General features: G+C 54.0%; 1 protein-coding gene across 3 annotated transcripts in view; it reads right to left on the bottom strand.

Annotated features, from left to right (window-relative positions):
• Positions 1–10,852: 10,852 nt before the first annotated feature.
• LLGL2 (LLGL scribble cell polarity complex component 2) overlaps positions 10,853–27,286 on the bottom strand; it is a 33,058-nt gene continuing 16,624 nt past the window's right edge. For 2 of the 3 annotated variants that reach the window (XM_027974076.3, XM_027974077.3), the window contains 24 exons: positions 23,598–23,695; positions 22,336–22,417; positions 22,022–22,137; positions 21,569–21,727; positions 19,779–19,941; positions 19,512–19,644; positions 19,134–19,188; positions 18,416–18,570; positions 16,684–16,901; positions 16,509–16,576; positions 16,232–16,385; positions 16,038–16,142; positions 15,115–15,407; positions 14,850–15,000; positions 14,414–14,564; positions 13,635–13,751; positions 13,367–13,533; positions 12,671–12,935; positions 12,277–12,430; positions 12,067–12,095; positions 11,796–11,843; positions 11,536–11,578; positions 11,360–11,421; positions 10,853–11,196 (listed from right to left, as the gene is read on the bottom strand). In XM_027974076.3, coding sequence (XP_027829877.1) covers positions 11,189–11,196; positions 11,360–11,421; positions 11,536–11,578; positions 11,796–11,843; positions 12,067–12,095; positions 12,277–12,430; positions 12,671–12,935; positions 13,367–13,533; positions 13,635–13,751; positions 14,414–14,564; positions 14,850–15,000; positions 15,115–15,407; positions 16,038–16,142; positions 16,232–16,385; positions 16,509–16,576; positions 16,684–16,901; positions 18,416–18,570; positions 19,134–19,188; positions 19,512–19,644; positions 19,779–19,941; positions 21,569–21,727; positions 22,022–22,137; positions 22,336–22,417; positions 23,598–23,695 — 2,994 coding nt within the window. In that variant the 3' untranslated portion in view covers positions 10,853–11,188. The remainder of the gene's footprint in view (positions 11,197–11,359; positions 11,422–11,535; positions 11,579–11,795; positions 11,844–12,066; positions 12,096–12,276; positions 12,431–12,670; positions 12,936–13,366; positions 13,534–13,634; positions 13,752–14,413; positions 14,565–14,849; positions 15,001–15,114; positions 15,408–16,037; positions 16,143–16,231; positions 16,386–16,508; positions 16,577–16,683; positions 16,902–18,415; positions 18,571–19,133; positions 19,189–19,511; positions 19,645–19,778; positions 19,942–21,568; positions 21,728–22,021; positions 22,138–22,335; positions 22,418–23,597; positions 23,696–27,286) is intronic. The other variant, XM_027974078.3, reaches the window with a different exon arrangement.

Consider the following 27,286-nt stretch of genomic DNA (forward strand, 5'->3'; position numbering starts at 1 on the left):
ATGGACTTTTTGTTTATAACAGCCTCTCCCAGCTTCCCCTTTTCCTCTATAAGAGAGCTTCCTTTATAAAAAGTTTTCCTTCCTGCAGAGGTGTGTGTAGTTGGCATTAATTGCTGTCCCATGTTGTAATTCGTTGCTGGTAAAATAATTGGCTCTTAAAATTATTTTAGGTTAACAGACTTTTACGACTGAAATGGAGGCTGCCTTCATCTAACCTTTTGCTTCAATTACAGACAACATTGATTCCCTCTGTGTCCAGGCCGAATCAATTCCTAGAAGTGGAATTGCAGGGGCATAGGGTGTGTGCTTTTGTATAACTTAAGAGTGCTCCAAATTTTCCTCCGTGGAGGCTGTACCAGTTTACACTCCCACCAACAAGAGAGGAGACCACCCATCTTCACATGGCACCGAGGCAGGATATCATCCAACATTCTTTCCCCTCTGAAACATGACAGATCTAAGTGCCCCCACAGGACTCCTGTGCCCCTGCTGACCTCTGACCTCTCCTCAACTGGGAGCCCCACCCAGAATCAAAGTGGGGGAAGTTGGCATTCCAGGTTGTGGCGCTTTCCTCGGAGGGCTCTCCAGTTAGCTCCTACCTGCCTCACATCACTAGACCATGCAGGTGTGACCTAAATCAAGTCCCTTAAGATTATACAGTGAAAGTGAGAAATAGACTTAAGGGACTAGATCTGATAGCCAGAGTGCCTGATGAACTATGGATGGAGGTTCCTGACATTGTACAGGAGACAAGCATCGGGACCATTCCCGAGAAAAAGAAATGCAAAAAAGCAAAGCGGCTGTCTGAGGAGGCCTTACAAATAGCTGTGAAAAGAAGAGAAGTGAAAAGCAAAGGAGAAAAGGAATGATATACCCATTGAATGCAGAGTTCCAAAGAATAGCAGGGAGAGATAAGAAAGCCTTCCTCAGCGATCAATGCAAAGAAATAGAGGAAAACAACAGAACGGGAAAGACTAGAGATCTCTTCAAGAAAATTAGAGATACCAAGGGAACGTTTCATACAAAGATGGGCTCGATAAAGGACAGAAATGGTACGGACCTAACAGAAGCAGAAGATGTTAAGAAGAGGTGGCAAGAATACACAGAACTACACAAAAAAGATCTTCATGACCCAGATAATCACAATGGTGTGATCACTCACCTAGAGCCAGACATCCTGGAATGTGAAGTCAAGTGGACCTTAGGAAGCATCACTACAAAGCTAGTGGAGGTGGTGGAATTCCAGTTGAGCTATTTCAAATCCTAAAAGATGATGCTGTGAAAGTGCTGCACTCAATATGCCAGCAAATTTAGAAAACTCAACAGTGGCCACAGGACTGGAAAAGGTCAGTTTTCATTCCAATCCCAAAGAATGCTCAAACTACCGCAAACTGCACTCATCTCACACTCTAGTAAAGGAATGCTCAAAATTCTCCAAGCCAGGCTTCAGGAATACATGAACCGAGAACTTCCAGATGTTCAAGCTGGTTTTAGAAAAGGCAGAGGAACCAGAGATCAAATTGCCAACATCTGCTGGATCATCAAAAAAGCAAGAGAGTGCCAGAAAAAACGTATATTTCTGCTTTATTGACTATGCCAAAGCCTTTGTGTGGATCATCACAAACTGTGGAAAATTCTGAAAGGGATGGGAATACCAGACCACCTGACCTGCCTCTTGAGAAGTCTGTATGCAGGTCAGGAAACAGCAGTTAGAACTGGACATGGAACAACAGACTGGTTCCAAATAGGAAAAGGAGTATGTCAAGGCTGTATATTGTCACCCTGCTTATTTAACTTATATGCAGAGTACATCATGAGAAACGCTGGGCTGGATGAAGCACAAGCTGGAATCAAGATTGCCGGGAGAAATATCAATTACCTCAGATATGCAGGTGACACCACCCTTGTGGCAGAAACCAAAGAAGAACTAAAAAGCCTCTTGATGCAAGTGAAAGAGGAAAGTGAAAAAGTTGGCTTAAAGCTCAACAATCAGAAAACGAAGATCATGGCATCTGGTCCCATCACTTCATGGGAAATAGATGGGAAACAGTGTCAGACTTTATTTTGGGGGGCTCCAAAATCACTGCAGATGGTGACTGCAGCCATGAAATTAAAAGACGCTTACTCCTTGGAAGGAAAGTTATGACCAACCTAGACAGCATATTAAAAAGCAGAGACATTACTTTGCCAACAAAGGTCCATCTCATCAAGGCTATGGTTTTTCCAGTAGTCGTGTATGAATGTGATAGTTAAAGCTGAGCGCCGAAGAACTGATGCTTTTGAACTGTGGTGTTGGAGAAGACTCTTGAGGGTCCCCTTGGACTGCAAGGAGATCCAACGAGTTCATCCTGAAGGAAATCAGTCCTGAGTGTTCACTGGAAGATCTGATGTTGAAGCTGAAACTCCAATACTTTGGCTACCTGATGCAAAGAGCTGACTCATTTGAAAACACCCTGATGCTGGGAAAGATTGAAGGCGGGAGGAGAAGGGGACGACAGAGGATGAGACGGTTGGATGGCGTCACTGCCTCAGTGGAGATGAGTTTGAGTAAACTCCGGGAGTTGGTGCTCTACAGGGAGGCCTGGCGTGCTGTGGTCCATGGGGTTACGAAGAGTCAGACACGACTGAGCAGCTGAACTGAACTGCCTCCCACCCACCTCTGCACATCTGGAGCCAGCCTGGGTGGAGCTGCCACAAGAACTCACGTTACCTAGGAGGGCCACTCATGCCCAGATGCCTGGTTTGAGCAAGGAGTTGAAAGTGCCTTGGCCTTTGCCAAGGAAGCAGCTGTCCTGAAGGAACACAAACAAACGGGTAACGTTGGTTACATTTGACTCATAAAACTGGAGTCTTTAAAAGTCTGTACACTCTGCTTCCCCACCACCAGTACTGAGCAAGGCAATGGCCAATCAGGTTCAGAGGGCTCCTTTCACCTGCCAAAAGCAGATAACGATTGATCAGTTGTCGCATTGATAACGGCATACCATTGCCAGCAACATACCTGGGTTATTTCACAAAACATGATGGTGAGTGAAGAAACCAGTCGTGAAAGAGTTATAGAATTCACTGTCTGATTCTATTTATATAAAGGACAAAAAGAGGAAACTGAGCTAAGTTAGTTACAGGGCAGTGCCTGGGTTGGGGGTGGGAGGTTGGTAGTGACTAGGAGGGTCACAAGGAAGCCTCCGTGGGTGATACTGTTCAGTCTGTGAAGATTTTTTGGGTTGTACTCCTTTGACTTGTGTTATGCTGTGTGTGTTTTATAATAAATAGCATAGAGAAAGAGCTCTGTTTTGTCCTGGACTAATAATGATGATAATAATAAAAATAATAAAAAATAGCTAACACTTCAGGGCTTACTGTATGACAAGCATTGTTCTACATACTTTACTAAAAATTCAATTAACTCTTTGTTGCTGTTTAGTTGCTAAATCGTATCTAACTGTTTTGCTGATTGTAGCCCACCAGGCTCCTCTTTCCATGGGATTTCCCAGGCAAGAACCCTGGAGTGGGTTGCCATTTCCTTCTGCAGGGGATCTTCTCTATCCACTGATTGAACCCAAGTCTCCTGCATTGGCAGGAGGGTTCCTAACCACTGAACCTGCAGGGAAGCCTTCGTTTAACTCTTAGCAGCACTCCAAGGGATGGGTGGTATAAGGATTCCCATTTCATGGATGATAAGACTGAGGCACACAGCTGAGTGTCAGAACTGGGATGCCCACTCAGTCTGAAGACCTGGCAGGAGAGCTACCAGCTATACATGGAACTTCAATTTGTCCAACCCGTTACAGTGTGTCCTGTGAGCACTGGAGCAGCCGGAGAGCTCCATACTCCCATCTCCAGTCTCCAGCCTTCTCCTGGGCCCTCCTCTCTCTCCTGTTGATCCAGGTCAGCACTTGTTTCTCTTTCAGCTGGGACTTCCTGGTGGCTCAGAGGTTAAAGCATCTGCCCGCAATGCGGGAAACCTGGGTTCAATCCCTGGGTTGGGAAGATCCCCTGGAGAAGGAAGTGGCAACCCACTCCAGTATTCTTGCCTGGAGAATTCCATGGATGGGGAGCCTGGCAGGCCACAGTCCCTGGGGTCACAAAATGTTGGACATGACTGAGCGACCAGCACACAGCTGGGAAGGCAAGGCCGCCTCTGATCCCTTGAGCCTCAGCTCCCTTCCCAAGCTTCATTTCATCCAAACCTCCCCAAACCTTAGGAAGGGGATATGGTCTCATTTCATAGATGGGGAAATGGCTCAGAGAGGGTAAGTGGCTTAAGGACATGTAGGCAGTAAGTGAGGAACTGGGGACCCAGTTCGAGGGTCCTGCCATGCTGCTCCACGGCACTTCTGCTGGGACTGGCTTTGGAACCAGACAGGCTTGGTTCCCCACGCCCCCCACCTCCTGGCTGTGTGGTTTCCAACAGCCTCCAGGGAAGCCCTCAGACAAACCAGGGGAGAGGGGCGCCACCCCCACTTCCTCCTTCCCACCTGTCCTTCTTCCACTTTGCTCACAAGGGCTGTGACCACCTCCTCCACCTGTGCGAGTCCTCTTCTGGCTCCGCACACACTCCCTCCCTCCCTCCTGAGCGACCTCCTCCTCTCCTGGCCTCACTCACCTCACAATAACCTTCACCTCCTTTGTTTGGGTCTTAACTGGGAGCCCAGTCCTGTGGGATGTCCCAGATTCTCATTGAATCCTTACCGTCCTCTGAGGTCTGCCCTATTATTACAGCCCATTTTAAAGATAAGTAAACAAAGGTGCAGGAGTGAGGCCAGATGACCTGCAAGGTCACAGAGCCAGTCACAGACAAAGCCAGTGATAAAGGGTAGGACTGGCCTGACTTTCAAACATATAATGCCGAAGGCCCTCAGAACTAAGTCTCCAGACCAACTGTGTCCAAGGCCCTTGGAATTGGCAGTGACCCTCCTGCTCACGCATCCTGTCCATCTGGCAGCCTTCCTGGTCAACTCACCCTCTCAGTGCCTGCTTTGCTCTTCCTGGACACCCCACTCCTCCACCGGGATTAATCTCCTTTCCAGAACGCACCAAGTGCTTCCGTGTGTGCCTGCCTAGCCACACAAATTGCCGCTCATGTTCCCAATATGACAATGTTTTCTTTGAAACTGAAACAGTCGAACCACCACCATAAGCTCACTCTTAGAAGTATTTAAGGCCAAGCTTATCCTTAATGGGCACAGGGTTAATCCATTTTCAAAATTTCCAAAGAGATCTCTAGGTATTTTCAGGTGTGTGTACTTGCTGTTGACTTCCTGTTCGAGCTGATTAACTGGATCATTGCTGCAGCCACAAAGCCCCTCTGAGTCATGGAAGTGTTGGCTCTGCCATTTTCTTCTGGTTTATTGGTGTTTGCATTAGTAGTAGTATCTCTAATCCCTAGTTACTTGGCAGGAAACTTCATGTCGCTTGTCCATTTGTGTGAGTTAACTTAGCTAAATGGATAAAACATATGGAAGCCCCCATAAACGGGCAGTCACAAAAGCATGCCTTCTTCCTAGGCAGGGGAAGGGCCACCCAGCTCCCCCAGTGTGATGGTCTCACTCCTTCCTTGGTACCCACTTTTGGTGCAGGATCCTGACCCACAGACTGAAGATCCCGGTGTCAACCCAAGTTTGAAACAGCAAAGCTTAATTTGTGGTAAAAGATAAAGACGTCTTGGACTTCCCTGTGGTCCAGTGGCTAAGACTCTGCATTCTCAATGCAGGGGGTTCGGGTTTGATGCTTGTTCGGGGAACTAGAGCCCACAAGCCACAACGAACAGTTCGCATGACGCACGTGAAGATCCCACATGCTGCAACTAAGACCCGGCGCAGCCAAAGGAAAAGGATAAAGACATCCTGTGCATCAAACTCTTATGATGTTATCCCTGATCCTAGCAGAATGTGGTCCACTGGAGAAGAGAATGGCAAGCCACTTCAGTATTCTTGCCTTGAGAACCCCATGAACAGTATGAAAAGGCAAAATGATAGGATACCAAAAGAGGAACTCCCCCAGGTCATTAGGTGCCCAATATGCTACTGGAGATCAGTGGAGAAATAACTCCAGAAAGAATGAAGGGATGGAGCCAAAGCAAAAACAATACCCAGTTGTGGATGTGACTGGTGATAGAAGGAAGATCCGATGCTGTAAAGAGCAATATTGCATAGGAACCTGGAATGTCAGGTCCATGAATCAAGGCAAATTGGAAGTGGTCAAACAAGAGATGGCAAGGATGAACGTCGACATTCTAGGAATCAGTGAACTAAAATGGACTGGAATGGGTGAATTTAACTCAGATGACCATTACATCTACTACTGCGGGCAGGAATCCCTCAGAAGAAATGGAGTAGCCATCATGGTCAACAAAAGAGTCCGAAATGCAGTACTTGGATGCAATCTCAAAAACGACAGAATGATCTCTGTTCGTCTCCAAGGCAAACCATTCAATATCACGGTCATCCAAGTCTATGCCCCAACCAGTAACGCTGAAGAAACTGAAGTTGAACAGTTTTATGAAGACCTACAAGACCTTTTAGAACTAACACCCAAAAAAGATGTCCTTTTCATTATAGGGGACTGGAATGCAAAAGTAGGAAGTCAAGAAACACCTGGAGTAACAGGCAAATTTGGCCTTGGAATGAAGCAGGGCAAAGACTAATAGAGTTTTGCCAAGAAAATGCACTGGTCATAGCAAACACCCTCTTCCAACAACACAAGAGAAGACTCTACACATGAACATCACCAGATGGTCAACACCGAAATCAGATTGATTACATTCTTTGCAGCCAAAGATGGAGAAGCTCTATACAGTCAACAAAAACAAGACCGGGAGCTGACTGTGGCTCAGATCATGAACTCCTTATTACCAAATTCAGACTCAAATTGAAGAAAGTAGGGAAAACCGCTAGACCATTCATGTATGACCTAAATCAAATCCCTTATGATTATACAGTGGAAGTGAGAAATAGATTTAAGGGCCTAGATCTGATAGATAGAGTGCCTGATGAACTATGGAATGAGGTTCGTGACATTGTACAGGAGACAGGGATCAAGACCATCCCCATGGAAAAGAAATGCAAAGAAGCAAAATGGCTGTCCGAGGAGGCCTTACAAATAGCTGTGAAAAGAAGAGAGGCGAAAAGCAAAGGAGAAAAGGAAAGATATCAGCATCTGAATGCAGAGTTCCAAAGAATAGCAAGAAGAGATAAGAAAGCCTTCCTCAGCGATCAATGCAAAGAAATAGAGGAAAACAACAGAATGGGAAAGACTAGCAATCTCTTCAAGAAAATTAGAGATACCAAGGGAACATTTCATGCAAAGATGGGCTCGATAAAGGACAGAAATGGTCTGGACCTAACAGAAGCAGATGTTAAGAAGAGGTGGCAAGAATACACAGAAGAACTGTACAAAAAGATCTTCATAACCCAGATAATCATGATGATGTGATTGCTAATCTAGAGCCAGACATCTTGGAATGTGAAGTCAAGTGGGCCTTAGAAAGCATCACTACGAACAAAGCTAGTGGAGGTGATGGAATTCCAGTTGAGCTGTTTCAAATCCTGAAAGACGATGCTGTGAAAGTGCTGCACTCAATATGCCAGCAAATTTGGAAAACTCAGCAGTGGCCACAGGACTGGAAAAGGTCAGTTTTCATTCCAATCCCAAAGAATGCTCAAACTACCACAAATTGCACTCATCTCACACGCTAGTAAAGGAATGCTCAAAATTCTCCAAGCCAGGGTTCAGCAGTATGTGAACCGTGAACTCCCTGATGTTCAAGCTGGTTTTAGAAAAGGCAGAGGAACCAGAGATCAAATTACCAACATCCGCTGGATCATGGAAAAAGCAAGAGAGTTCCAGAAAAACATCTATTTCTGCTTTATTGACTATGCCAAAGCCTTTGACTGTGTGGATCACAATAAACTGTGGAAATTTCTGAAAGAGAGAGATACCAGATCACCTAACTCTTGAGAAATCTGTATGCAGGTCAGGAAGCAACAGTTAGAACTGGACATGGAACAACAGACTAGTTCCAAATAGGAAAAGGAGTCTGTCAAGGCTGTATATTGTCACCCTGCTTATTTAACTTATATGCAGAGTACATCATGAGAAACGCTGGACTGGAAGAAACACAAGCTGGAATCAAGATTGCCGGGAGAAACATCAATAACCTCAGATATGCAGATGACACCACCCTTATGGCAGAAAGTGAAGAGGATCTAAAAAGCCTCTTGATGCAAGTGAAAGAGAGTAAAAAAGTTGGCTTAAAGCTCAATATTCAGAAAATGAAGATCATGGCATCTGGTCCCATCACTTCATGGGAAATGGATGGGGAAACAGTAGAAACAGTGTCAGACTTTATTTTTGGGGGCTCCAAAATCACTGCAGATGGTGACTGCAGCCATGAAATTAAAAGACGCTTACTCCTTGGAAGAAAAGTTATGACCAACCCAGATAGTATATTCAAAAGCAGAGACATTATTTTGCCGACTAAGGCCCATCTAGTCAAGGCTATGGTTTTTCCTGTGGTCATGTATGGATGTGAGAATTGGACTGTGAAGAAGGCTGAGCGCCGAAGAATTGATGCTTTTGAACTGTGGTGTTGGAGAAGACTCTTGAGGGTCCCTTGGACTGCAAGGAGATCCAACCGGTCCATTCTGAAGGAGATCAACCCTGGGATTTCTTTGGAAGGAACGATGCTAAAGCTGCAGCTCCAGTACTTTGGCCACCTCATGTGAAGAGTTGACTCATTGGAAAAGACTCTGATGCTGGGAGGGATTGGGGGCAGGAGGAGAAGGGGACGACAGAGGATGAGATGGCTGGATGGCATCACGGACTCGATGGACGTGAGTCTGAGTGAACTCCGGGATATGGTGATGGACAGGGAGGCCTGGCATGCTGCAATTCATGGGGTCTCAAAGAGTCGGACACGACTGAGCGACTGAACTGAACAGGGTCAGCACCATCATTAACCCATTAACTACATGGACTCATAGAAACTTCACAACAGATAAAGAAGGAATACTATTATCACCCTATTTGCCAGGAGAAACTGATGCAGAGCAGGTAAATAATTTGTCCAAATGCGACTTGCTGGGGTTGAAGCTACAGCGGTCTCTAGAAGAATAACTCTAGAACTCATGTCCATTGGGTCGGTGATGCCATCCAACCATCTCATCCTCTGTCTCCCAATTCTCCTGCCCTCAATCTTTCCCAGCATCAGGGTCTTTCCTAATGAATCAGTTCTTCACTTCAGGTGGCCAAAGTACTGGAGCTTCAGCTTCAGCCTCAACCTTGCCAATGAATATTCAGGGTTGATTTCCTTTAGGATTGACTGGTTGAATCTCTTTGCAGTCCAAGGGACTCTCAAGGGTCTTCTCCAACAACACAATTCAAAAGCATCAATTCTTCCATCTGGGTAAGCCCCTACTATTCCTCCAAGGAGAAACAAGGGAGCTTGAGTGGTCCCTGTTCCCAAATTCAGAGCGTGTCTTCAGTGGTACATGCTGGAGGGCAGGTACAGAGGATGCTCCCCCCGGGGTGTCTGTCTTGGGACCTGGAACTCAGCTCCTCCTCTGCTCCCCATGCTCATCAGTGTCCTTCCAACAGGCCCTCTTCCAGCTCAGGCCAGGGAGTCTCCTGTGACCCAGGGCAGTGCCCTTGCCCCCACGAGGCTCCCAGGGCTCCCTGACTGGCCCCGGCATTTTCACTCACTTCCTGCCAACCACCCTTGGCTCTTCACTCGTTCCACTGTGAGGAGACCATGTCCTTGCATGCTGCTGTGCCTCCCTCCCCCTCAGCCAACTCCTGGTCACCTCTTCTGTCCCAGCGTATGCCTTTTATTTTTTGGCTACTCCACAAAATGTGGGATCTTAGTTCCTCAACCAGGGATCAAATCTGTGTCCCTTGCATTGGAAGCTCAAAGTCTTAACCAGGGAGGTCCTCTAGTCACAGCTTAATGTCACCTCCCCAGGCACATTTCTCCCAGGCCCCCGGATTTCCCTCATCTTAACACTTCCTGCACTTGTAGGGACCGTGAGCCCCACAAGGGCAGGGGCCACTTTGTCTTGGCCACCTCTGAACCTCAAGCACCAAGCATAGAGTAGGCGCTCAGTGAAGACGGGTGGGGAACTTCATGGTGGTCCAGTGGTTAAGCATCCGCCTGCCAGCGCAGGAAGACATGGGTTCGATCCCTGGTCCGGCAACTAAGCCTCTGCGCCAACCACTGAGCCACGCTCTAGAGTCTGTGCTCTGTAACGAGAGGCCACCACCACAAGCCTTCGCTCTGCAACTAGAGAAAGCCCATGCACGGCGACAAGAGTCTGTGCGCCTCAACCAACACGCAGCACAGCCAAAAATAATTTAAAAAACAAGATACCGGGTGGGTAAAGATGTAGGCCAAGAAGAATCAAGTCCCTGGCTTGTGGAGACCTTAACCTCCAGGCACTGACCCCACCTCAGTGGCACCCCAGAGTCCTTCCCTGAAGTCCAGGAGAAGCCATCAAGTCAACATCCTGTGAGCATCTTCCCCTCCTGACAGCAGGGAAAGGCCGGCCAGGGGTGGCCAGGGCCCTCCTACGGCCCCCCACCCAGGGATGCAGACAGACAAGACTCAATTCGGTTAACTTGTCATCATTTATTCCCAAAGAGAGAAGGCATGTGGTGTTCAGACACAACCACGTAGAGTTCATGTATCTGATTCCAAATAGCTTAAAAGAACCGACAGATCCTCCTGAGCACCAGCCTGGTCCAGGGGATGGACCCCAGGGGGCAAAGGCAAGGAACCAGCTAACCATTGTTTCTATTTACATGGAAAAATCTCTGTACAAGCTAAAAAGAAATTAAAATCTTTGGACCAGTCCAGTGAAGAGGTAATAAGGTGTTTATTAAAAACTTTTTCATCCGGAGGCAATTAACATTTATAATTTAAAACCCAACCCACTACAAAAAGGGGGAGGGGGGAAGGGGGCTTCAAAACTGTGCAACTTTGACGAAGGGACCAGGAGAGTCAGGCCCCAGGGAGGGACAGCCCTGGGCCGTGGGGGTCCCCACTCTCCTGAGACCAGGAGCAGCAGCAGGCTGGACCCTGGGGTGCCCCCAGCCCCGGCACGGCCCCGTGCCGGGCTTCTCCAGGTAGGCGGGGCCCCGCGGAGGAGCCCTCAGTAGTGTGATCACTGTGCAGGCAGCACACGCGTCCCGTTCACTCCGCTGCAGGAGACAGAGCACCAGAGCGTGAGCCCAGACACAGAGGCTTTCCGGCCAGCAGGGCACGTGCCAGGGCTGGGATGAGCCTAAGGGTCCAGGAGAGCGGGGGCGGGGCCTCCTCCTCCTCCCACCCCCCCAAGCCCGCAGCAGCGCCCAGAGCCCCTACCTCCCCCGTTGCTGAGGCTGTACCCCACGGCCACTCTCTGAGAACGCCAATCGCCACAGCTCCTGTGTGGGCAAAGTCGGGGCTGTCACCGTCCACGGGACTCCGGACGAGGACCCTCATGCCCACAGCTCTCCTGGCACCTGGGGCCCGCCCCGGTGAGCTGGACAGTCACTCACCCTCGGTCTCCCTCCAGCGTGCTCTGGATCTCCTTCAGAACCCCTGCAGGGCAGAGGTGGAGAGCAGAGGCCTGGTGAGGCCAGCGCAGGTGGGGCCAGATGCCCGCCTCGCTCCCCCTTCTGCTGACCCGGTGAACCAGCCTGCCTTCTTCAGGAAACCAGCCCGCGTTTCCACCCTGGCCTTCCAAGTACCGCCCCCCACCCCCGCCCCCACCCCGAACATCCCTCCTGCCAGCCCCACAACTCCTGCCCCGACTCACTCTCGTCATTGAGCAGAGCGTGCTCCATCACAGGGCCCGACCTCCGCTCTGAAAGGCAGGGGCCAGGCCACGTGAGCCGTCGGCCCTCTGCTGCCCCGGCCCCCTCTCTGTGGGGGTGGGGGTGCTGGAGCCGGAGCCCAGGACCGCAAGGGAAGCTGTGTGACCCCCAGCCCACATGTTGCCTGACCACCTGGGCTCCCCAACCCTCCCCAGCTGCCCTTGCCACACCTCTGCCCCCACACGCCCCCGGCCCCAGAGAGACCTGTCTTACCTTCTCCGTCACTCTGGCTCCCTGAGTTCCTATGGGGAAGAGACAGTAAGGATCAGGGGCACGAGGCTCCCCACTCTGGCTGGGAAAGGGTGGATGGGGTGGCTGGCTGAGTTTCGGGGGAAAGGGACCCTGGGCAGCCCCAGAGCGGGCACCCCAGGGAAAGTGGGGCAAGGAGCGGCTGGAGCAAAGGCCGTCTGCCCTTCCACCCACCTGGCTCGGCCCAAAGACTTCTCGGGGCCTGATCCATTGCGCGGGTGGCTGCGGTTCTTTGACTCTGCTGAATCCACCAGACATCGGGGCTCAACTAGCCACTTGGTGGAAAGAGAGAAGCGCTCAAACTCGGAGGGTGAGATCAGGTAGAAACCTGGGTTTGGGGTGGAAAAGGCTGGCAGGTGAGGGCAGCCCGAGTTGGCCCTGCACGACCCACCCCTGATCCCCACCTTGGGGGTCACTAGGGACCAGAGCCTATAACAGTTCTCTGCCTAAGGATCCTGGCTTTGGCTGAAATACCCCAGGCTGTCCTTCCCAGCAGCCCCCGCGACGCAGTGGGAGCCCCAAACCTGGCCCGGGGGCAGAGGCCCCGCCGGGCCCGCCCCCCGCATACCTTGGCCGTATTTGGTGAAGACACATGATGCGATGCCGCTGACATCCTCCCGGCGGATGCAGCTGTACCGCACCTGGGGCTTGAGCAGGGGTAGTGACACCACCTGGACGTCGCCCAGGTTGGTGAGGACGGCCAAGTGATGCTCCCCGTAGTCCTCGGCCCGACAGCTGCCGAAGCGGGCCGCGCTGACCCGCCGCACCCGCGAGCCCTCCAGGGCCGTCAGCTTCAGCTTCAGCCGGGCACTGACCTTGGGCAGTGTGAACACCTAGGGCGCAGGGCAGCCAGTCACACCGGTGGCCAGACCAGTTAGCACTGCTTCATCTGGCCGAGCAAGGACTTCTCGCGTTCCTGCCCGGTGCCGCTGCTGGGCCTGGCCCTTTGCCACCTGCCCAGCTTCCTGGCGAGGCCTGCTCAGCCCCAGTGCTCCTGCCCTCGGCACTTAGACGTGTGGTTACTGCGCTCGGACTGCGAGGATGCTAGGGTCTCTTAGTTCCCTGTCTGCATCTCCTCTCCCTTCCACAGACACAAGTCCTGCTTCAGTGTTCCTACCACTGACCCTGCGGACTCCACCAAGACCCCACTTCTTTCTGGTGCCTCTGCAGCCCTCACACAACTACATACACAACTTTAAAGGAGTCCCAGCAGCTGTCCGTTGTGGAGGGATCCCTGGGGGCCCTGCCTCCTCCCATAAGGCACCTTGAACTGCTCCTCTGACACGACGAGCAGCTGGTGGCTCCCCTGCATGTCCGGGCTCTTTGACAGATCGTGGGCCACTTCCAGGGGCTCGGGAAGGGGCACGCTGCGTCCATCCAGCACCAGGATGCCCACCACGGGCGCTCGGTGCATTAGCTGGATCTCCTTGGCTGTGGGATGGAGATAGGCGGTGGGGATGGAGGTGAGGCTGGAGATGCCACCCTGCCCCCAGCCTAGGCAGACAAGTGCCTTTGCCCTGCCCAGCACTCACCCTGCTCCGCCCGCACTGGCTCATCCATTCTCCGCTCGGCAGGGGGCACGCGCAGGGCAAAGGCGTAGACAGTACCGCCATTGGTGCCAGCCCACAGCGAGGGGCAGTGGCGGGAACCTGCCAGGAGGCCGAGGTTTACATTTAACCCCTGACTCTGGGGCTCAAGGGAAGCCAGGAGACCTAGCTCACTACCCGTGTGACTCCAAGTTCAAGCCAGCAAACTTCACAAGCCTTTCCTCCTCTGTGAAATGGAGCTGCTGTGGGCCCTACCTATGTCCTGGTATAGACAGGAAGGGCCTGCAAGGCTCCCTGACAACCAAGGGTCCCGTGAAGATGATCCCAAGCCCAGGACAGCTCAGCCCTCGAGATACAGCAGCAAAGAGCCCTCGGCCCACCCTTACCCTAGCAGGAAAAGAGACACAGTCAGCTTCCAGAGGGCCTCCTGGGTACCAGCAGGTATGTGGCATGTCCCAACACATGCAACCATTCTAGGAGGAAGCTACGCCCCATTTTATAGGGGGAGAAGCAAGACCCAGAAAGGCTAAGTGACACATCCAAGGTCACGCTTCTAGAGCACAATGGGGCCTGGGTATGGAGCTAGGGCGACCATACCCAGAGACCCAGTCCACACAGAGAAAGAGGCAGGCATGGGGGCTCCGGCTCTGCCCGAGCTCACGAAGGGGCAACCCTCTTAAGGGCAAATCAGCCAGCAGCTTCCAACACACCCTCAAGCCAGAAGATGCTTGCCCGGGCTCCCCCATCTCAGACCGGCCACTCACTGTCCCTCAGGTAGGTGTCAGCGAAGTAGAGGGTCCGGACGAAGCCTGTGAAGGAGTCCTCTGCTGACCGTGCCTCGATCTTGCGCTGCACGGGCGCCAGCTCCATGTTCTGCAGGCCGGTCCGCTCTGCCCTGCTGCTCCCCTCCTGCACCTGCAGTGGGTGGACGTGGCCTGAGGGTGGGCAGAGGCCTTCCTTCCCCAGGGGGCATCGGATTGCTCCACGCTTCCCTTCCAGGGAGGACTGGCTACCGCACCGCCTGGCCCGCCACCATTCGCCTGGTCTCACGGACCGAGGGCGTGACCCTGAGGTGTTACAGAGACTTCCGTTCACACTTGGGGACACAGAGGCACAGAGAGGCAGAGCGATAGCTCCGAGGTCACTGGGTCGGGCGGGGGAGCTTGCGGCCGAAGCAGGCATGGCCGGCCCTGGCCTTACCTCTCCCGGAGGGCCGGCGGGCCTCCGCTTCCTGCTGGACACCCGGCTGCGGCGGATCCGACGGAAGGACTGACGCAGGGACTTCTTCAGGGACTTCACGCGGGACAGCGGGCCCTCCAGGGCGAGCTGGTCACTGGGGTGCAGCGTGCACCTGGGGGCCGGGGAGGGGGGACGCAGGGCCGTCACGCTCTGAGGGACACCCTGCCGATTCAGGCGCTGATCCCAGACCCAGGCCCCCGCCGCTCTGGGTGGGTGGGCTGCTCACTTGACAAAGACCTGCCGCCGCTGCTGGTGGTCAAAGAGGCCAAAGCCGTGGCTGGTGCCAAAGGCCACGAGCCGCCACTCAGAGTGCAGGGCCAAGGAGGTGACCACAGCCGGGGGCTGGCACTGCACCAGCACGAAGGGCTGGAAGCCGGGCTCGAAGCGCACCGGCCCTGGGCGGGCACACAGGCGCTCGTGGCCCTTCCAGCGGTAGCCCTCCTGGTCCCGCAGCAGGTCGGCCTCCACCTGCTCCACCGCGTGCTCTGCCTCCTCGTCGTTCAGCTCCAGCACGAGCACCTGGGCGGACGGCAGATGGGCTGAGCCACCCTAGCTCCAGGGGACAGCTGGGCCCCGGGACCCCGATGGCAGGGGACCCAAGACACGCGCCAAGGCCCAGGGTCACAAGTGCCCAACTTCTGGCCCTTAATCCTGGCTTCTGGAGGAGAAGTCGCCATTCCAAAGGTGTCCTTATAATGGTATCTGGGAACTCCTATTCACTGGGAGGAGTCAAGGGCAGGTGACGCTCCTGGCGACACCATCAGTGGGCACTCACGAGACTAGCTCCTGGCCCAGTGTGTGCATGCTAAGTCACTTCAGTTGTGTCTGACTCTTTAGACCCCATGGACTGCAGCCCGCCAAGCTCCTTTGTCCATGGGGATTCTCCAGGCAAGAATACTGGCGTGGGTTGCCATGCCCTCCTCCAGGGGATCTTCCCAACCCAGGGATGGAACCTGGTCTCATGCCTCCTGCATGGACAGGTGGTTTTTTTCTTTCTTTTTTTTTTACCACCGAGTCACCTGGGAAGCCCAGGCTTCTGGCCCTGCTGCCCCAAACCTCCCCACACAATGCTGAGAAGGAAGCTCCTGGCCCTGGACGCTGCCCTGGGTCCTCTGACCACTCCTCCCCACGCCTAGCCCGGGATGCTACCTGCCCTGCTGTGCCGGCCACAGCCAGGTAGCCGCTGTATTTGCAGAGGAAAATCTTCTGGATGCCCAGCCGAGGATCGTCACTATAGGGGTCAAAGGAGCCCACCTGCCGAGGGAGAGGAGGCCCATGAGTGGCCTTCAGCTCTGGGCCTGACCCGCCCCCACCCTCCCTGGTGCCCAAGCTCTGGGCCTCACCTTGCGGAGGGGCGGCCACTCTTCCTCGCCCTGGGCACTGAGGCTCTCGTTGGGGTCTGCGTCAGTGAGGAACACCCGCACAGTGCTGAGTTTGTAGAGCAGCCGCAGGCAGACGCCGGAGGCGTCCCAGAACCGCACCGTGCCATCCTCATGCCTATGGGCGGAACCGGCCTGCCTCCCGTCAGAGGGCTGCCAGGCCGGCATGCAGCCCTCTGGGCTCTGCTCCCACCCCGCACGTCCCACCTGGCAGGAGGAGAGTGCCATCGACGTCACCTACCCTGTGAGCAGCAGGTCCCTCTGCGGTGGGGCCGGGGCCAGGCTGGTGCCGCCGTCAATGGGCCACTCCTGGAGGAGATGATGACGTTCACGGGTGGGGCGCAGCCTGCGGTGAGGCGGGGCTGGCCCTGGGGGCGGGGCCTTCCTTGGGCGGGGCCGGGCCGGGCCGCACCTACCATGGTGGAGAAGTGTGTGCTCTGCCGGCTGCCAGCTGCTATGATGCGTTCCCACAGCTTCAGTGGGATGTTGGAGACGTGGTGGGAGCAGGTGATGGCAGAGCAGTGCAGGGAGGCCAGGTAGGGAGGCTGGACTGGCGGCCAACCAGCCGTCTGCAGGTCAATCACCACCAGCTCCTCCTCGGCCAGCACCACCAGGGCATAGGGGTCATCGAAGGCTGTGGGGACGGGCCAAGGGTCAGGGGCTGCAGGAGCCACAAGGAATCAGTGTGTCCGGCCTGGCCCGGTCCTGTGGAATCTGAGGCTCAGGGGCTGTAGCCAGGGAATCTGTATTTTACAAACAGGCTCAGGGACTTCTTTGGTGGTCCAGTGGCTAAGACTCCATGCTCCCAAGACAGGGAGCCTGGGTTCAATCCCTGGCCAGGGATTGAACTAAATCCTGAATGTCGCATCTAAGGATCCTGCATGCCACAACTAAGACTGGGCACAGAAAAATACATACATTTAAATAAATATTTAAAAATAATAAATTATTTGAAACAGGCTCCGAATCCAACAATGCATAAAGAACTATATGCCATGACTAAGTGGGATTCATCCCAGGTATGTAAGGTACCCCAGGTATATCAATATTTGAAAATCAATTAATGTAATGTATTGTGTCAACAGGCTAAAAAAGGAAAATCACATGAGTATAACACTGAGTGCAGAGAAAGTGTTTGACAAAACCCAATACCCACTTATGATTAAAAAAAAACACAAAAAACCTCTCAGTAAAGAAAATAGAGGGGACTTCCTCAACGTGAGGAAGAATATCTAGGAAAAAACCTACAGCTGATGTAATGATTGATGGTGAGAAACTTGAAGCTTTCCCACTGACATCAGGAACAAGGCAAGGATGCCTCCTCTCACCACTCCTATTCAAGCACTAGCTAACGCAGTAGGACAAGAAAAGGAAATAAAAGCTATGCAGATTGGCAAGGAAGAAGGAAAACTGGTTTTGTTCACAGATCACCAGTATAGGAAATCTAAAAGAACTGACCCAAAACTGGCCCTGGCTGCCAGCACGCTGTCAGATGTGAGGATGGAAGGGGCTGAGAAAAAGAGGAAAAGCAGGTTCACAGTCTCCCTCCAAGGGCTGCCCGCGAGGCCTGGAGAGCACAGCCCAGGGCGACCAGAGCCGTCCCACAGCCCCCCTCACCCAGAGGCCTCGGGCCTGTCGGGTCACAGCCATCTGGGGAGGAGTCATCAGGAGATCTCCCGCCAGGCCTCCTCTCCACATTTCGACACCGGCCCTTTCTGGTCTTGCTTGTCACCCAATTTAGGAAGCTGACTCAGCGCTCTGTTGGCCTGGCTGAGCTCCAGGAGGCCAGCTCGAATGGCCCCACCCCACAAGGAGGGCTTCACTATGTCCAAGTGAGTGTTAAACCCAATAGTGCAGATCTGGCCTGCTCTGGGCTAAGTCCCAGGTGAGCCACTGAAAGGCAAGGAGAGCTTTAGGGTGGGCGGGAGGTGTGGCCAGCAAGGACAACCCCCAGGCCAGCAGGGAAGGAAAGGGAACAGCCCCCGGTGGGGCTGAGGGATGCAAGGGCAGCAGCGCTGGGATCACCTGTAGGACCCCCCATCTTTGTTTACGGGGAGGGCCCGCCCTCCACACCCACTCCCGCCCTCCACACCCACTCCCGCCCTCCACACCCACTTCCGCCCTCCACACCCACTTCCGCCTGCCTACCGGCCGCAGGGTCCACCTCGACGAGGACAGTGAAGTCAATGATGCGGGAGGTGAAGTCGAAGGCTGTCTGCTGGCCGCTGTGGACCACCGAGATGCAGTGGCGGTCCCCGTAGCTGGCCCGTGGCATGCCGCCCTGGAAGATGGTGAAGGGCAACCTGGTAGGCACAGAAGAGCAGGGGTGGGCTGGGGCTCACCGCGCGGCTGAGCCGGCCCAGGGACAGTCCTGTGACTGGCCTCCAGGGCAGGGCCTGGGAGGGCGGCCAGTCTCAGGGCGAGTGTGCCCTCAAGGTTCCCAGGAGGGGCTGGGGTGGACCCCGTCTTGTCCCAGCTCAATAGCCCGGGAGAACGTGGGGGTGAGCAGCAGGGCACGCAGGCTATGGGCTGAGTCTGCCACCACGCCCACTTCAATCAGACCCCATCACCCTTTTCCGCTTCTGTGCCAAGTTTCCCGGTATGATTCTGTTTGGTAAGACAGAGTTTGGAACCTGCTGATCTCAATTCTCTCTCCAGGAGGGTGAAAGGGAAAGAAAGGGAATGTTTTTTTCAGGAATTTGCCAGAGAGAGATATGAATGTCCACCTCTCTGTTGCCTGGGGACCCAGATGTGGGACCCAAAGGCATCCTTTATGTACCATCTTCCCCAGGAAGAGGCCTGACCAGCCTTTTTAGCTCTCTAGGAAGACTCTAGAAAGGGACTAGGACAGGGCACTGATACCTACCCCTGCTTGGTGGTCAGCCAGAAGATTTTGGTAATAGCTTTGCAAGGAAAAGGACCTAAAAGAGAAGGAACAAGCTTGAACGCTCCTCCCGCTTTCAGAGGCCCGTGGGCCGCAGCACAGACCCCTGCGCACTCACAGAGCGCATCTAGGCTTAGGAGTCTTGCCCGGAGCAGTGCCCAGAGAAAGCCACACAGCGGGCGTCAGAAAACCCGCCGTGTGGCTGTCATCACTGCCTTCACCTCTCCACCCTCTCCGGGCCCCAGCTTTGCTCCTCTGAGTTGGGTACCTACACCTGGAAACCAGGAGATTGGCTGGGGACTGGGGAGGACACTGCCCCGCTCACTGGCGGGTGGCCCCGGCGGCGGGCAGGGCACTGACCATAAGGCACACAGCTGCGCAGGGGCTCCGGCTGCGGGCTGTCGCTGACCATGCGCCATTGGCAGTAGCTGCCGTCAGAATGGCAGCTGACGATCAGACGGCTGTCCCGCTGCCAGAAGACGTTTTCCAGTTGCTTGAGGGTGGGAAAGAAGAAACAGCGTGCGTGGGCTGGGGCTGGGGGGTGGTCCCATCGCCTGCGCCCCCCTGCCTCAGACAGGGGCTGGATGTGTCAGGTGGGCGCCGGGGAGCAGCGGGTGACGTCCTTACCTGGCTGCTGAGGAAATGACAGAGCACGCGGCTGCCCTGCAGGTCCCAGATGACGACGAGACCCCGGCTGTAGCCAATAAGGATCTGGTTGGGGTCCCAGGGATGCTCCTGCAGAGCCTCCACCATCTCAAACACCCGCCGGTGGCGTGCCTCCTCTGGCAACCTGGGCAAAGGGACACTGTGAGCCAGGTCACCAGCCACCAACGCAGCACGGCTGAGAGTGTTGGCCACCCATTAACTACACACATAGCACCTGCAAAGCAGTGGGCGCTGAACGTGTCAAGCATGGAAAGACTGCTAAGATGCGTCGTCAAGGGGAGAGAGAAGGAATGCATAGAGACGGAGAAAACCCCCCAAGGATGCAGACACAGGGGGTACAACCACCAGGAAAGGCCAGGATGTGGTTTCTAGGAAAGTCCATGTGATGGTTACCTCTGGGGGAGGGAGGGAGTTGTGACTGAGAGGGGCAGGAGGGGGATCCTGGGTTGGTAGGGGCGGGGCTGGCAAAGTTCTGTCTTTGCCCAGAGTTGGCTGCATGGACACTCGCTTAACAAGAATCTGTTAAAATGTACATTCAAATTTAGTGCATTTCTGTAAGGCAGTGGCATTCCATAAAAATAGTTTTTAAGCCCCACAAAACAAAACTCTGTTATCAGTTCTTGTGGCCTTGAGCCCCTCCTCCTCTTCTGGGCCTGGAATGCTGATGTGAAGTCTGGAGGTGTTGCAGCCAACAGAAGCCTATGAGGCAGCAGGCACGGGACCAAGAGCCAACACCAAGGATGAAATGGAAACAGCCTGAATCCTGAGGGCGCTTCTATGCTCAAACCCAAACCTAACATGGTACATTTAAAACAAGGATTTAAACTCATAGGAGGGATTCCCAGGGCACTCAGGCTAGGAAAGCCCAGCAAGGGCTCCTCCCTGACCGACTAAATGCCCATCGGTGTGGGTGAGGTGGGTGCTGGCTCGGCCACAATGAGGAGTAGGTCCTTCCGCTGTCCTGCCTGCAGGCCAGGCGGCCCTGTTGAGCACCAGCCATGCCCGGCCCCCTGCAAACAGTCCTGCTCCAACCACGGTCACACTGCCCAGTGTGACTCTACCCTGCCCAGCGCTCAGAGGGACCCAGCCCCAAGCATGGGCCGGAGCCCTGAGGAAGCTCGAGCCTGAAGGGGCTGCATATCCCGGCCCTGCGGTCTCCACCGGCTCCTGCTGGACTCTTCCGCTGCCTCCCTTTGGGGACCTGGCACGCCCTCCCCATTCCCAGACCTGATCTGAACTCCTCTCTACTTCAGACACCACCGTCCAGGAGCAAAGATTCTGAAACGATCCCAAGAACCCTACACGTTGTGGCCGTCGGGTGTCTGGGGCCGTGGAGCCTGCCTGTGAGCGAACAAGTAGCCAAGACTCCAAAATGTGAGCATCAGCAGAATTCGACCAGGGAGGTCTGGGCCTTGTCTGCCCTGTGGCAGAGCCCCCGGGCTTTGAAAGGGGTGGTACCGGTGCCAGGGACACCGGGCTGAGAGCGGCATTGTTGCACGGTCTTTATGAGCCTCCTTTTCCTCCTCTTTAAATGGGATGACAAGTACTCCCAAGACCCCTTTTGGTGCTGGGGTGCTAATATTTTGGAGGGCGAGATTCTCAGTTTGGGGGACAGGTTGGGGGGTGCTCAGAGTCTGCCCTCCTGTCCCCACAGACTTTCTAGGAGAGAAATGATAAGCTCCTGAGGCATCACTGGGGTGGAAGGGAGTGGGCCGCGTCCACCTTGCGGGCATGAGGGGCCCGGGGCTCACCGCTGCAGCACGGCGTCTGAGCTGATGGCCTGGTCCTCCAGCACGTGAAAGGCCGGCAGTTGCACTGCGAACACGTTGCCACTCTCGGTGCCCAGGTAGAGCAGCTGGCGGGAGGAGTGTGGCAGGACCACAGTGATCTGCGTGGCGCTGGGGGCAGCCCTGCAGATGGGAAGGACGGCCTGTGAGCCGGCTACTGCCCAGGCAAAGGGGGACCCACGGCGGGGGTGGGTGGGGGGGCGGAATCCCGCAATTCCCTCAGTGGCGCCAGGGACACCCAGGCCTGGGGTGCCCTTTAATGGCGTCCACAGCGATTCAGACCGCATAAACATATTTACTGTTTTCTGCCAAGGCTGCAGACCGATGGCAGAGAGCTGGGGCTCAGGATGGGGTGGGGGGGGGCAGCCCGCAGCCCAGCCTGCTTCCTGGCTGGGGGCGACAAGACTGAGTTCTCACCCTGGGGGGCCACGTAGCGTGAACGTCTCATCTTCCTGCAGCTCCGACACCCCACCTTTGACTTTCAGGCTCCACAGGTGCAGGCTGTTGTCATCCAGCAGGGTGACCAGCTGGCACTGGGGAGGGAACGGGGCGGGAGTGGCCGGTCTCATTAACCAGGGCGGGGCAGTGTTCCCGTGGCCTCAACACACCGGGGCTGCCCAGGGTGTCATTGCAGAGATGCGGGTCATGAACTGCGGCTGGGAAAAGGCAAGTTTGTCCCGGGTCCTCTCATTAGCACCAAACCCACTAAGAAGGGCGTGGGGTGGGCTCACCTGGCCAGGCAGGAAGTGGATCTGCACCACAGCATTGTTCTCGCGGTGCAGGCCCATGAACTCCACCCCTGGGGCACCATAGCTAGGAGGGGAGGGCTCAGGAAACAGCTCCAGAAGGCAGGACCCTCCTCCCACTCCCGGAGTGCAAGTACTCAGCAGAGAGGGGCTCCCTCCCCCAGGCAGCGGGACCCCTCTGTGTGGGGGGGGGTCAGGTGGGGAGGAGGCAGAAGTAGGCCGGCGGGGCTGTCTTCTTAGAAGGGTGAAGCCTCATCTTGGCAACTGTCAGCCTGCCCACTGCAGCCCCGTTCTCCCTGAACCCCAAAACCTGAGCTGTAGGAGACCATCAGCCACCACATGGTGGCACTGGTGAGGAGACACACAGCGGGCACCTGTGGGCCCACCCACGGCAACCGGGAGCGCGAGTCTTAGCACTGAGAGCTGTAACCAGGATATGGCCGTGGGCTGGCAATGATTAACCAGCTGAGGGAGGGCTGAGCCCTGTGGGACCTGGCCTCTGCACCCCTGTGCGTACACCACCCCCTGCCTAGCTCCCCACCCCCATCCGGCAGCAGAGGAGCAGGAGGGAGTTACTGCTTTGCCGAAAGTGCCAGCTGGGCTCTCCCCGTGTGACCCCTACCCCCACCTCCCAGTCCCCCTGGGTCTCACCCTGGGGGCTCAGGTCAGATCCAAGGGTGGGACTCACAGACTTGTAGCCCAGCCCAGGCCAGATGACCTGAGCAGTGATCCCCCATCCTGGCTTCTGAATAGACCCACTGGACCATGTTGACCCTCAGGCCAGGGAAAGACTGTAAGGACAACCAACCTGTGTGCGTGCGTGTGTGTGTCTATGTAGACTGTCTCTGCCAACCTGTGTGTGTATCTGTATGTGTATGAGGGAGTGCACATGACCAGGGGTAGAAACTAGAAGAGCAGCTGCCTTAGGACAGCTCCTTTGACTCAAGGCCACCCTGTCTCTAGTTTGGACAGAGCCCTGGGGCCAGTCGACTAATTCTTCCGGGGTGGGGGTGGGGAAAGAGAAACAAACCGCAGCACCACTGCTCAGCCCATCCCCTCCCTGCACTCGCTGCATTCAGGGCTGACTCCTAAGAGGGTACTTGGAACGTCCCTGGAACGAGAGGGGTCACCCACAACTTGTTTTTATATGGACAGTGGAGGAGTCTTTTCTCGAATCTCAGCAATGCCAAGGCCCCCAGCCCTTCCAGGGCCTCCCTGGGTGGGAGCCAGGAGGACAGAAAGGATACAGCTTGACAGCTCCGGAGCGGGTGCCGATGGCCAGGATGCGCAGGGAGGGGCTGTAGCCGAGGGCGCTGGGCTGGTGGGGGAAGCCATGCTCCACTGTCTGCAACGAGAACCAGGCATGCACAGGCCTGCAGACACGCCCCCTCTGCCCCTCCACAGCTGGGGGCAGGGGTCAGCACCGGAGGGTGGAGCTGCAGGACAGAGCCACTGGCAGCTGGAAGGAGGAATTCAGTCGCATCCCAGTCCCTAGCTGGGCCCACCTGGGTCACATCCTCTGCCCATTCCTGACCTGGTCCTTGGCCACGTGGGCCTCCCTGGGAGCTCATTCTCCCCAGATGCCTCGGGGGCCCCCTGCTCTCCAGGAACTCTGACACGGTTACTCCACTGCCTACCCTGTGGGGAGCCTACCCAGCCCTCCTGCCAGGGTGCACGGCAAGTCTGTGGGGCTGGCACAGGGGAGGTACCAGGCGGTTTGGAAGCCCGGCTGCATCACAGCTCCAGGTGGGTGTGTAGGGTCCGACAGAACCCACAGCCACCCTTCCTGACTCTGGGCGACCCAAGGCTCCTCCACCGCTGAACCCCTGCCACTGTAAGCTCTCTTCCACCATCTTCCCACGGAGGAAGCTTCTGGAGTGCTTCTTTGCTCATTTCTCTTTCTAGAAATAATACATGTGGTAGAAAACCTGGAACATACAAACGAACTTGAGAAAGAGAACAAAAGTCACCCACACTCTTACGACCAGAGTAACCCTTGCTAGCAAGGCCGTGTGTCCCATTGTAGGTGTGTGTGGCTGTATACTTGCAGATAGCGACTTCAGAGGAAGACACACACTCGATGTTTTCACTTATATGTGGAATCTAACAAAACACAACCACTAGCAAACATAACCAAAAGCAGCAGACTCACAGATGTAGAGAACAAACTAGAGGTTACCAGTGGGAAGGGGTCAGGAAGGGCATACAGAGGTGGGGAGTGCGAGGTACAAATGACTGAGTCTAAGACAGGCTCAAGGACGTCCCATACAATGTAGGGAATAGAGCCAACCCTTTGTAATAACTGTGGTTTCCCCGATAGCTCAGTTGGTAAAGAATCTGCCTATAATGCAGGAGACCCTGGTTTGATTCCTGGGTCAGGAAGACCTGCTAAAGAGTAGGACACAACTGAGCAACTTGAATACTTTGCAATAACTGTAAATGGAAGTAACCGTTCTAAACAATTTTTTTTTTTAAATTTTGGGATTTCCCTGGAGGTCCAGTGGTTAAGACGCTGTACTTCCACTGCAGCGGGTACAGGTATGGTCCCTGGTTAGAGAATACATATATATACACAGAAGTTTTTAATTTTTTAAATAAAAATATAAAGTATAAATTAAAAAAACAAAAAAAGCAGAGACTTAGGTTGGACCGCACCACATGGATATACACACATACAGCTCTATGTTCGGTCTTCCTACCTAAAACCAGCCCAGGCTGTTCCAAGCACCCAAATGACTTTTTAAAAAATTATTATTTTATTTAAATTTTTGCCGCACTTCACAGCTTGTAGGATCTTAGTTTCTCAATCAGGGATTGAACCCAGGCCATGACAGTGCCAAGTCTCAACCATTAGACCACCAGGGAACTCCTAAAATGACTTTTAATTGGCTGAAGAAGAGTCTTCAGGGGGAGGCACCCTAACTCACTAGGCCTCTATTATTGAGTATTTACTTTGTTACCCGAGGTTTTGCAACTGATAGTTACGCTGATGACTATTCTTGCTCTCCTATCTCTGCCTATAACTAAGTATTTCCTTAGGCAGATGTCCTGGGGTGGAATTACAGGTTAAAAATGTATGGATGTAAGCACTAGAGACGGAGATTGACAAACCATCTTCAGGAAGGTTTTCACCTGTTTCTTAGTCGGCAAGCCTCAACCCCTAGTCCCCACTCCAGGGGATACTGAACCTGTAGAGCTAGGTTAGAGTGGGACACAGGATGTCAGCCACCTACTTTGAAGATATTTTTTCTTTTAAACCATGGAGACTGTCCTGCAGAAAAAGGCTTCCCCTGTGAGGCAGCTCTCTGTAGGCCCAAGGCTCTGCTCTGGGCTTCACTTGGCCTCCAAGGAGCAGAGAGAGATAAGTCCTGGTGACAGCTGGGGCGATAGCTTAGCAAACCCAACTGCTGCCTGCCTGCCCGCCCTGGCCAGTGGATCCAGGAAGGAGGCCCTGTGCTGGGGTCGACCAGGGGACGAGAGCTCCAAAGAGTGGCTATTCTGGGATGCATAGGTGTGGGCCCCCGCAGGCCCTGTTCTCTGCCAGGGACACAGTCTGCCCTCTAAGTGGCTGTACCTAGAAGGGGGCAGCAGTGGGCCGGCAGGAACCCCCACCCGCTCCAGTCCAGGTTCTTGTTCAGCTATGCAAAAAATGCAGAGCCTGGAAAAGCCTTGGGGAGATAGCAGGGTATCTGGAATGTAAACATTTCCCAGGAAAAGGAGGGTGATGCGGTGTGTGGGACAAGCTGCCCCAGGAGCCCCCCTCGGCCGGCCCCAGGTTGCTGGGGCCTCCCTGGGCTGACAGCGTTTTCCCATCATCACCAGCAGAAGCAGCTCAAGGCCAAAGCCTCCGGAATTTGGAGGACTCTGGAGGAAGCACCCAGCAGGAGCCTGGTGGGGGGCCCAAGCCCTGACGCCCTGTAAAATACCCATAAACCACAAATAGATCCTGTGTCCTCGCAATGTGGCTACTGCCACTAAGAAACTGACCTTCTAATTGTATTTAACTTAAATTCAAGGATGGGCCCTCACAATTCAGTAATTAGAAAACTTTCCAGGTTATGTTCTTGGGTTCCAGAGCAACAGGGGCTGGAGTCAGGCAGGCCAGAGCGTTGAATTTCCTTTTTCAACTGTAAATCTTCCAAATGCTAAATATAGATCACGTATTCCAAAAGAAAACGTAATGGCCAAATTGAGATGTGCAGTAAGTATAGAATAATCCTTTTTATTTAAAAAAATTTTTTAAGAAAATCTAATATCTGTTGACTACATGTTGAAACAATAACATTTTGGATATACTGGGTTGAACAGAATACCTCATCAAAATTAAACTCACTTATTTAAAAACTGTAATGTGGCTCCGACAACATTTTAAATTGCGTACGTCTCATATTCCCATTGGACTAGGGTGCTGCCTTAGACATGTCTGCCTCGGGACATTGGCAGGAAAGTCAAGCCAAAGAGAAAACAGCTTTCCGTCAGGGGCTCAGGCCACATGTTCTCCTAACATCTCACCCGAGTCACTCCTGGTGCAGGTCACTCTTTCCTCCAACAGCAGCGGGAGATAAAGGTCAGGTCTATGGTTCAATCACTTGTACTCATAGCTCATTTCCTTTCGAGTCCTGAGGACACTATGCCACCCTTCCCTCCCAAACCACATTCTTTCTCATAGGCTGGTTTAGAAAGAACAGGAACTGAGTCAGGCCCACGAAACTTAGAATCCTCAGCTACCACTTAAAAGGTGTCTGGAGCTGGGCGAGCTATGTTGCCTCATTTCACGTGTGGTCCCCAGGACGATCCTAAAGACTGCATTGAGCAGGGCTGCCTTTGGCTTGGAAAAGATGAGCCTCAGGGCTCAGCTGGCCTCACAGGGCAAAGGCCTGCTCCTTAAGGCCCCTGCCTCCTTCAAAGATTCTCTCTCATTCCCTCATATCCCTCA

Source organism: Ovis aries, chromosome 11, assembly GCF_016772045.2.
Source record: "Ovis aries strain OAR_USU_Benz2616 breed Rambouillet chromosome 11, ARS-UI_Ramb_v3.0, whole genome shotgun sequence".
Lineage (NCBI taxonomy): Eukaryota > Metazoa > Chordata > Mammalia > Artiodactyla > Bovidae > Ovis > Ovis aries.